This window comes from Dromaius novaehollandiae, chromosome 3 (assembly GCF_036370855.1).
Source record: "Dromaius novaehollandiae isolate bDroNov1 chromosome 3, bDroNov1.hap1, whole genome shotgun sequence".
Lineage (NCBI taxonomy): Eukaryota > Metazoa > Chordata > Aves > Casuariiformes > Dromaiidae > Dromaius > Dromaius novaehollandiae.
In genome coordinates this window covers 7,456,525-7,467,946 of record NC_088100.1, presented here as the reverse complement: position 1 = coordinate 7,467,946, position 11,422 = coordinate 7,456,525, and the positions used below count along the sequence as shown (strand labels likewise).

The 11,422-nt window shown below is 33.5% G+C and overlaps 1 protein-coding gene across 3 annotated transcripts in view; it reads right to left on the bottom strand.

Moving 5' to 3' along the window:
* Positions 1 to 758: 758 nt before the first annotated feature.
* Positions 759 to 11,422, bottom strand: part of CD2AP (CD2 associated protein) — an 80,788-nt gene continuing 70,124 nt past the window's right edge. For all 3 annotated transcript variants that reach the window (XM_026108695.2, XM_026108696.2, XM_026108697.2), the window contains 5 exons: positions 5,895 to 6,010; positions 5,019 to 5,108; positions 4,181 to 4,365; positions 2,662 to 2,725; positions 759 to 1,763 (listed from right to left, as the gene is read on the bottom strand). In XM_026108695.2, coding sequence (XP_025964480.2) covers positions 1,722 to 1,763; positions 2,662 to 2,725; positions 4,181 to 4,365; positions 5,019 to 5,108; positions 5,895 to 6,010 — 497 coding nt within the window. In that variant the 3' untranslated portion in view covers positions 759 to 1,721. The remainder of the gene's footprint in view (positions 1,764 to 2,661; positions 2,726 to 4,180; positions 4,366 to 5,018; positions 5,109 to 5,894; positions 6,011 to 11,422) is intronic.

Genomic DNA, 11,422 nt, shown 5'->3' with positions numbered 1-11,422 from the left:
CCTCAATATAAAGATCTGACTCAAGTCTTCAATTGTGATGCATCTATGCAATCAGAAGTTAAAAGCTTTCACACAGAATCAGCTTATAATGTGACTAGCAAACATAACTTAACACCTGCACAGTATATTATTCAAATCTTATTAAAAATATAATATCAGCCGCTGACAGGCATCTTCCAATTGACTTTTTGATGTTTGCTTTTTATGATGCATCAGTTTAGAAAAAGCATACTCTGAAGAATAACACTTTCATGTCACTTATTTAAGTGATGTACTAAATAATTACTATATCTATGGCTATTCCCTTGAATAGAAGCACAATTATTTCTCTCACCAATGGACTTGTCAACCTGTGTGGCAATCTTTTGCCATTTAACTTTTGCTAGATCAAAAGGAGGCAAGGTTGTCGCTAACTGAAGCAATGCATTTGACTGGCTTTCTAAAGCTGTATATTCTGTAATTCTTTATCAGCTAAACACAGCGATAAAAGCAATTTCTTCTCCGATCACTTTGTGTGTTATTTGTGCATTATTCTTGTGCACTGTGTTGATCTCAGGAGTTAAAGATAATGGCAATCCACAAGACTTCAACTGCTTTCCATAAAGAATATATGAAAGACAGTCTTGGATACCAACACTATGCCATCCAAGCAACTGTTCTAATCAATCATTAAAATAGAGAGATGTTATTAAATTTAGAGGTACACAATATACTAAGAAAGTTTATGGCATAAATATATACATGAGACCTTCAGAGTATCAGAGTCGCAAAGGATTTATTTGGAGCCATATTATTAACAAAAACTGACTCGTGTAAAAATAGATCAAAATGTAAATTTAACCACTAAAAAGACTGATTAATTCATTTCAGATACACAGAAGCACAGAAATTGAGAGTAAAAGTTTACTTTTCACTTTGTGTGCTGTAATATTCTAGGCACAACAGGTTGAGTTAAGAATGGATTCTAGCATTGTTTCTGTATTTCTTGCATTTTGTGATTTTAAAAGTTAATTCCGTTGTAACTTCATGATTCAATCCCAAATCCCTTTTTAATCCAATAGTGCAAGTGACAAAATGTTCTGTTAAACTATTCTGACTAGATCATTTGTTCTTATTACAATGCATAGGTGTTTCATCTGCTTCGTTGCATTAATGAATTCCTATCTCATTACTCAACTTATAAACAGCATATTATTAATCTCACTGCAGACAGGCACAACAGCATAACCCTGGGTAAGACTGCCAAAATTAAAAAATATACAAATATCATATATTCCCTTTTGCATGTAGGGGAAAAGTAGTGACTGAATTACTATACGGCTATTCCATCCCTCCCAGTAGACTATGTTACAGATTACTTGTAAAGATAGATCACGCTATTTATAGTATAGATCTCTTTAAAAATTAAGCTACAGGTATTCAATAAAAATCTATTAAGAATTCCCTCTGCTTTTTATACAGACTCAGTAGTATTTTCAAGCAAACCAAAAAAATAAAGGTCTGCAATTCCAGCACAGTAAGAAATAAGGCCTCTTTTATATTGGCAAAAAAATTACACCATTATTGTTTTATCTCTCTGAATAAAAGACTATATTCCTTTTTACTATATATTTTAAGACTGTAGAACACCAGCATCCATTATTATGAAATAAGAAAATCAGTTCTACTTGTGTTCGGCTTTGAATTCCTGGCGAGTTAATGACATTGAGTCCATTGCTGTCTCATGTAGACATCACTGCTTTCTTCAATTTTTCTATTTCAAGCTGGAAAACAAATTAAGAAAAAGGTCAGTATTTAGGTAGCAATAACCTAAAGTCATCAAAACTTTCACCAAAATTATAAACTTCAAAAACTCAGTATTTACAGCTCATACTACTATATTGCTATAGTATATTATAGTTAAACCAAGGATTAAAAATAATCAAAAATTCACCTATATTTCTGATATATCTTACAGGATAAAGTCATTCTGAATATGGTAACAACTTAACAAAGCTGGTTTTTGGATTACTTAACATGTTCTGCACAATGATGTAACATCTCAGTCTAGCTTCCTAAAGTAGGCTTCTTGCAAAATATTGTGCCATGCTTAATTTGATCTCTTCAAATGGATTTGTAAGACACAAGAAATTTATTTTTTCTTCATTCTCAGTGCATATTTAAGGTAACTCCATTGTTTGCTATAGAGATGCACTAAAAGAAGAATCTGAGGGCGTGGGGTTCATTTGTAAGGAGATATATACTCTTCAGATACATTCTACTCTTTGCACACACATCACTAAAAACACTGCACCTCATCTTCTTAATACTTAAATAGTTCATCCAAAATTAAGAAAAAAGTTGATAAATTCTCTGGTTTTTTGGACCACCTGTGTATAAGCTAATATTTTGCTTTTGTAAAAGCTGAAGGACAAATTTAATCAGTTCTCTTGGAGCATATCCAATTGTGGCATATTTCTAGCACAGAACAGAATCTAGTGCCACTAGACTGAACTCACACCCCAACATCCATATATATTGTTAATTATTTTCCAACTAAACAAAGGTATTAAATTCTAGAACATTGTACAAGCATTTTTATATAGAATTTTTTATATACACAAGATATATATACACACACACACACACACACACGATATATATATAAAAAACTAGTATTACCTCCAGATTACTTCGCATCACCTTTTCTTCTTCCAAATCCTTCTTTAGTTTTTCCAGTTCCTTCCTAACAATTGTTAAGAGAGCAGAAATACAACACGAATTAGATAAAAGTTTTCATGTTATTGAGCTCTGGAAGCACAGACCCTGTTCAAATTTTACAAGAGGAATTCACATAGCAAAGGTTTGAAGCTACCCCTTATAAACAAGTCTTTATACAATTACATGAATTCTTTCTCAAATGCTTTTGACTGGAAGCTTCCACCAACTCTGAACACCTCTTACTGATCACCATTCAGCTATCTCTAACTTTTGATTGCAATATTAAGCAGGCTAATTAAGAAGCATTTGTACAGTTTTTTTTTACTTTAAGGAACGGGGTTAAACTGAAATGACCTGGAGACTTATGCATGTTCAAATCTGGATCAAAATTTTAGATAATTCATCTAACTATTCTGTGAAGAATGCTTTAAAAAATCCATAAAAGTTTTTTTTTTTTTAAATCACAGACTTACATTTTTAATTACAAGAATTTTATTTTGACAAATTGAGCGTGTACAAGATACACACAGTGCTGAGCTGAAAGCTATGTTTAAATTCAACCTTTTTTGGATAGACCTGAAATCAGGCCACAAGCAGCCATTATGATAATGGTTTCATAGTATGGTATTCCCAAATGGAACATTTTGAACAAAAAGTTCCTAGAATATGCTTTATTCCATAACTGGGTCCAGATAAGAAAGTTCAAAGAGTTATCATCATGTAGCTGAAAAATAATTCATTAATCTGTGGGACTCCTTGGTTAGTAGATTGCTTTAGAGACCAGCGGACAAAGATGCTTTATAACCTCTCTGGAGGTCATTTTAAAACCTGATTTGTTTAGCACAAGGCATCATTTATATGCTTGCATGTATGTACAAACATTTATATGTACGTATGTATGTACCAAAATGAACGTCTGTGCTGTAAAACTAAAAATAGAAAGAGTTTCCTGAGTATTGTCTTTGTGGCACATATTCAAACACCAATTAGATTTCTTTCTTCCACGTCCTCCTCTAAACACAGCTCTGCGCACACATACACAGACGATGGGGACACCACGATCAATTTAAACAGCACAGTAACTTGTTGCTTACTATCAGTGATGTTGATGCTACAATTATTTATGGACAGTTATTATACAAGCAAAGGTAGTACATGAACTTATGCTAAATACCATAAAAGTGACTTACTCTTCCTTACAATAGAAGTGTTTAAGCAGTATTTCCAGCAAGCAGTAACAAATGAAGGAGTACAAGGTAGGAGGGGAAAAAAATTGCATACAAATTCAAAAAATACGTTGGCATCAAATCAGTACACATTTAGGACATCTACTTGGAACATCTTTTATAGAAAGAAGCACTGAATTAATATAAATATATTAATGCAGAATAGCTTTCTCTTTAAAAAGAATTCTGGCATTAAACATATCCAGAAAGTGTTGATATATATTCATTTGCAGATTGAGAAGGAAAATATTTACCCATGTTCTTTTTTCAGTGTGTCTACTAAACTCATCAGTTCATTAATCTGAGTCCTGAGCTCTTCCACAGAAGTTTTTCCATCATCTGTTTCTCCTTTAAGTTTAATTTCTCCAGGAGAAAAGTTGAGTATAACAGAATTTGGTCTCTGAGATGAAGATGGAAGTGGCGGAGTGAATGCAGATGGCTGAAAAAAAAAAAAAAAAAAAAATCAGTAGAAAGCTAAGAAAGTGAAATCTTTACGAACTGACCACTTAGAGTGTACAAGCTGTACTGGTATGTAATCATCTCGCATATACATTTTAGCTATTAGCATTTAGTTACATGCACAAAATTTTCCTTAATTTTCTATCCAAATTAAAATACAGGAATGATAAAAAAGGAATATCCAGTTCAAATGGACTACTATAGTGTATAAAACAGTTATGCCCTATACAGGAACCTCATGGAAATACTGGACACACACCAAAAAAAAAAAAAAAAAAAAAAACCCACCTACTTGCATTGCAGCTCTCTACATTTTAAAAAGCTATGATTTAATCGAGCCCCTTAATTCACTAGAAACAATCTTTTGCATACTATTCTGATCTGCTCATTTGTTCTACATGCAGGAAGACTAAAGGCTAGGCAGACATGAAGCTTATGTGGAAACGGTAACCATTTCATGCCACTCAATACCAGAATTCTCATCAGAAGCTTTATAGCAACCCGCATGGCTCATTTGCATTTAAATACAATCATTTGCATTTAGATGGTTGCATCAATCCATACTGTAAACACAAGCAAGAGGAACAGAATAACTAGCCACCTGATACATCTCCAGCTCCTCTGGTATCATACCTTTTTCGTTTCAAATGGCTTTGGTTTGGCACTTTCTTCTTCTTCTTTCTGCACCTTCAAAATTTTTTCTGGACTCGCATTTTGACTTGGCTGGTAGAAAAAAAATTCATACAAAATAAAAATATTTTCATAAGAGAAAAAACAAGAACTGTTGCACATTTCTAAGATGTGATGAAAAAAACCTTCAATTCCTAGACTACTGTGACTTTCTTTCCCTTCCACTCAAAATCTTAATTCTGCTGCAACATTCATTCAACACAATTTAAATCACACAAAGGAATTTTGCACAGTATTTGTAAGCATTTCTGCATTACTTAACAAAATGAGTCCTTGGTGCTGTTGGAAGCCTGCAGGTACTTCCACAATACACATACATTAATAAGCAATAATAGTAGATGGTAACCGGTGTGATTAACATATAAAATGTTAATATATTAATTCCATTTGAAGGATTTTGCACCACCTTGTTCTCATGGTCTGATGATCTCATGTCTTGGCACGCAAGACTGCATGTCCAACTTAACAGCAGCATTAAGTGACAACTCTGTTAGGGGTAAAGACTATATATTGGTATGCTTATAAGGCATTTCATCATCAGTGCTTCTGGAAGAGCTGAGAATTCATCACAGTAAAACTTCACAGAACAGAAAGTCGACTCCTTCAGCTGCAGCACAAATGTCTTCATTCTCTTACATACACTCCTTTGATTTGTGAATGAAAATTCCTATAGACAAGATCTATAGGAAAGGAACCTCTTCAGCATCTTACATTTCGCTCTCAGGTAAATGGTTCCAAAGACTGTTTCTCAGTGCAACCCTCTTTCCAGGGAAGTTGGTTCTTAGTTTACCTCTGGAAACATACAGCCAGTATACTCACAGAATTACTGCCATTGAAACGTGTAGGCAGTCTCCTGCCAGGCATCTTGGGTCTGCTTGCAGTAGGGTGTGAGAGATTATCTGAGGTAGCTATTAAGTCATCAAAGCCTAACAGATCTAGAAAAAGATCAAACATGGACCACCGTCAAGATCAGAAGTTTTTGATGTGTTACTTTTTATCTTTTTTTTCCTCAAGAAAAAAAAGAATTTATCTGAATTCTTATTGTTTCAAGGATTTTCAGTGCACACAACATGAACTGTATGAAACAATTAGATGACTTCAGCATATCTGGAAAATCACATTTTCCCTCTGAAAAGACTAAGAGTTGATCCAACGAGCATTTAAATTCATGTTCTCAACAGAGAAGTACAGTAGTAAGACAGCACACAAAAAAGACCTGACAAATATTTGGAGAAAAATTTATGTATGACTGCTTTCCAGGACAATTAAAAACAATTTTCAGACATTCCATTTTCAGCTACTTATGAATACAAAAATATAAGCAACACGATAAATTGTATGTCCACAGATTCATGCAAGGTAAGTTAACAAGTTATTAACTGCAAATATTTCTGTGCAGTTTTTTTCAGATGCAGTACATTGTCTATAGAAAATGCAAGTCTCCATGCAAACTGTAATAAAACATTTCAAAACTTCATTCTCATACTTTATTAAGACCTACCGATACATTTTTTTGAATAATTTCTTTATGCTCTTAACTCTAGGTAAAATCTCTCCTGGATGAAATCTTGCTTTATTCTGCAACCTATTTCCTCCTTAGAGGAGAAAATTCCTCCAGTAGGAATTCGTTATATCCTACAGGAAGAAGAAACCTTGGGGGGGGGGGGGGAATCTATTAACAGGTAGAATAAAACATTTGTCTCTAACCAAAAACAAAACACAAGTAGTTCACCTGCTTAACAACTGCGTTTCCCAACCTCTTATATGGGAACTTCTCCACAAAAATAAGTTAATACTTACCTACCCGACAGATGCACAATGAGTTGGTTTTTTATTTAGGTATTGACATAAGACTATAGAATATGAGACATGAGTTTACAACACTGAAATTTGTCTGACTTATTCCAGAGATTCCACATATTTAAAGCATCACATGGCATTTAATATGGACAACAAAAGTTACACTCAAGGGTATTTTCTTTGCTTTTGTAACCTCTGATTTTTAGGTAAGCATTATGATTTATCAAACAGAAGGTTTGATACTTCTTTCCCTATTTCCTTATTATTCTTGAACCTATAGCAAGAGGTCAGATAAGAAAAAAAGCTATGAAAACACTGGCCAGACCATTTGTACCAATGCAACATTTGGATCACTTGAAACTCATCTGCTAAATACAAGTTTTATTCTTGCATTGTACTTGTAGGAACTAAGTTCTCCACTGAATGTTTTGACTGATTTTAGTGTCTTTACTACACTGTATTACTATCATTTAAGTCCTTAAAATATTGACACCTTTCAGACATCCCTGGACCTGTCTACTTCATTATCTGTTGTTTTGTTGAACTACAAGTATTTATAACACTGTCAGCTACTTATCAGCTTTGTTACTTTTCAATCTTACTACAGTATGTAAAGACAGTCTTTTATAAACATGTAATCATATTTGTAATTAAAAAAAGTAGGGAAGAAAAACAAAAGTAGGAAGAAACAGAAGAATGATGTATGGCAAGGGGCTGATGGAAGAAAGGATGAGGGAGAAAAGATGACTATGAAAGTATTTCTGTCGTAGTCTGTGTCAATAAAGCATTTAACTTGTTGAAAGTTATGTGACAGTGATAAGAGGGGATATCTTCATGTTCCTCATTTGATCTTCTAATCTCAGACCATTAAATCCATGCCAAGAAGTAAATCAGGACTTACATTAGTTATTATTAAAAAGCTAACAAGAAAGCAGGAAAAATATTTATGTATTTTTTCCATCTTGATCATTTTTGCTTTTAAACAAACCTCCTTTTGTCATTCTGCAGGAATGACAATCTATTTAGCAATAAATTTAAATAAGAATCAGAAATTGAGTTACTATTATTATTGTAATGCCAGCCCTGTCTCCATGAGCAAGAACATCATCAGTCATGGACATATTAAGAATAATGTCTGTATACAGGAGAGAAAAAAAAAAAATCAACATTTCACAAGGTTTGAAAACATGGATATGATTCAAGACTGTAACCATATATGATTAAAAATATATATGGTGGATGATACTAAAGCCACTCTTTTTTTCCCCCCTTATAAGCTCTTACATATAAGAACTGCCACACCTGAGTAAATTGCTTAGCACAAAATACTGCCAGCACACTGCAAACAGAGGGAATTCTGACTCTGTTTAGACTTCCCTTTTTATCCTTCCCTCTTGTCACCTTGGTATAAAAAGGGCATTAATCACGGGGTGTTTGGGGTTTTTGTTTTTGTTTTTTACAGCTTTCTCACCTATATTAGCAGAAATCTTGGCCCCACTGAAATCAATAGAGACAGCGGGTCTCCAATGAAAACTATTGCAATTTCACAATTTACATCCATTTCAATCAGTGAAATGATAAATCAATTAACTCTCTTACAGACAGTCTGCGAGTAACCAATGGAAATTCCATCACAGTGCCAAAAAAGCAATCTCACACATCCGCAGATAATCCAAGTCAAAAAAAAAAGACTAAGGCTGAGAGAGAGAATTCTTCTCTCTAGAAAGAGAAAGATAAGCTAACCTTAAACAGTTATATGGACAGACTGTTAGAAACATCTCTTCTGCAACCTTAACCTAGATTCATACATTACAGCTGTCAGGAGCTTGAACAGATATACTTAGGTATCAGGTTTTGTTAGTAAACTTGTGAACACTTCAGTGCATTCATAACAGTTTGTCTAAAAACAACCTTAACGAAGAGAAGTAAAGCTGAAGGGCTCACTAAAGAAATTATGGCTCCAATGCTTCATATGCTGCTGGGGCTTACAGATTCATGAGAGAAGTGAAACATTGCTAATATTTTGGAAGACAAGACCTCATATTAATCTTCAGAGTATTTAAAAAAAAACCACGCAGTCCTTTCTTCTATCAGATCCCTTCTCATCTTGCTGAGATTACACTCCATAAAAGTTAGGGGACAGATATAAGCTTAGGACTATTTAAATTTGAAGTCAAGCAAAAATAAGATTGTTTGCTTCAATTAAGCATGACCCTCACACAGCTTTTACAAATACTATTTTTTATGACTCCTAATCCTAAATAGCCATGGAGAATAGAATAGAATTCAGTGCAAACAGACTTCGTAATTACATAATTTGTGTGTACAGAAAGATAAAGTAAAGCCACTCAACCTAAATACATAGAGGTGCTATTAATATTGAACAACTGAACACAAAAACTATGCTTGGCTTATCAATACGTAAGTTTTAAGGTTTTTTTGTTTTGTTTTTAACTTCTACAAGCTCCTAATTGAAGAGTTATTTAAAATAAATTCTTGCTTAACAGCTAAGGAAAACAGGCATTCAAACAAACAAAAAAAGCATTTTAAATTGAAACCCAAAAATTTTAGTATTGATAACTGCAACGGAAAATTACGTTTATGATGTTAAGAAGAGGCTATGTGTATGGCATAAAGCATTTGGATTTCCTTATAGATTGTTATCTTACCAAAATGGAGAAGGGTAGGGTAATTTCCTGACACGTAAGAAGGGAAACATGGCAAACAGGATAGGAAACAAAATCTGGAAAGAAAAGTCAAGGAGAGGAATGTCTAGAAAAAGATTCTGAACAAAAAAAATTATTTTACAAAGCAGGAAAAAGAAACATTTGTAGAAGAAACAGAATTGCTTTACATGTTCAGCATACTAGTATTACAGCTTTAGGTCTTTTATAGTACTTTAATTCTAACCAAACAAACATTTATTGCAGTTTTTCAAATAAAGTTTCAACAGGACGTATTTCAATATGATCGATGTTTCTGAATGTGTTTGAGTATTTGTCCTTAGCTAATGACTGGGATAGTTTTGTTTCATTTTCAACAGGTACAGAATATTTACAGCTGCTCCTTAAAGCAAACTGAAGTGGCTGAACCTCTAACACACGCTTTCAAGCTTTAAGATTATATTTATAGGTCTTCCATACTGTAGAGAATTATAGTTACATTAGATAAACTTTAGCAATTTTTATTTGCTGATGAGCAAGTAACTCCTTGCCAGAATATCAGTCTGCAGGGAGGCCACTGCAGGACTTGGGCTTCAAACTCAGAGAGGTATCTCCACACTTTGACTGTTTTTATCCTCCATCCTCAGTAAGTGCTGCAAGCGAGGCTGATATTCTCAAGGTAAAACCTTAGATACTCACTATATTTTATTCCAGATAGGCAATTAAACTGTTCTGATCTAAACTTAACAAATTACTAAAAACACAATCTGGATAGACTACAAGGTTGCAAAACACCAACAGTACTCTGTCAGCTACTGAGTGTTTTGGTTTTTTATTTTCCCCCAACCTGGGTATTAAAAGCTTGAGTCTCTCTGTGAACCTGTAGGATCATATGTCAGTGAACAGGAATGAATATGTTAAAATCAGGAAAAAAAACTGGCTTTTATATATGAATATCTAATACCACAGCTAGTACATTGCCACTCTGGTTATTAAAGATGTAAAATAACTGCACCTGAAGAAAAAGACATATTCCATCTGTTTTCATGAGGAGTTTTTTCCTGATGATATATGATATTATGCTATACAAACACATCTAGCATAATCCTAGAACTAAACATCTGAGTAATAAGACAAAGCTTACATTTTTAAGGCTATGTTGTGCATCAGTCTCATCTCTCTGCTTACTTTGGCCTGAAAGTGTTTCTTCTGTACAATCACTCAAGCTACACATTTAAATAATAGAGGCAATTACTAAACTGCCAATTCAAAAAATCTTTAAAAGAAAAAGGCATACCAAAGCACATGCATAAGTTTCAATGAATAATAAAAAAAGAGAATTTATAAATACTTCAGGAACATTCAGCATTAATACTGATATTTCTAATCTTTCCAGGACGCTTACGTACACAGACTCCAACTTTTTGCTGCTGTGAAAGATATAATTTCTTTATTAAAAATATTTTTGAGCTAAACTTTCTCCAAACAAAACATTTTAGCTTAGAAGCACATTTAAAAATGTGCTGTGTCTTAATGGCAAAATCAGAAGTACTCCTTCCCATTCATAAATTGCTTCAGCTTTTTAATGTATTATTTTTGTTTCACAGGCCAACTTGATTACACTTTAGTAACAACTATTCTACATCCTGGATATCACCCCTTTGTAACTGGCCTAAAAAAAATCAGGTTATACAAGTATACAGTTTGAAAATGTATTACTCTCAAACAACCTTTTTTGAGATGAAAGGTTGTATTTGAGATATACAAGCCAAACGCTGCAGGTACAATGCACTACAGCTTTATCTGCAGTGTTTAGTCACACAAAAATATTTTAGAGATGTAAAAAAAATATCCACAGTAGGCAATCTCTGCATAAAATGCACG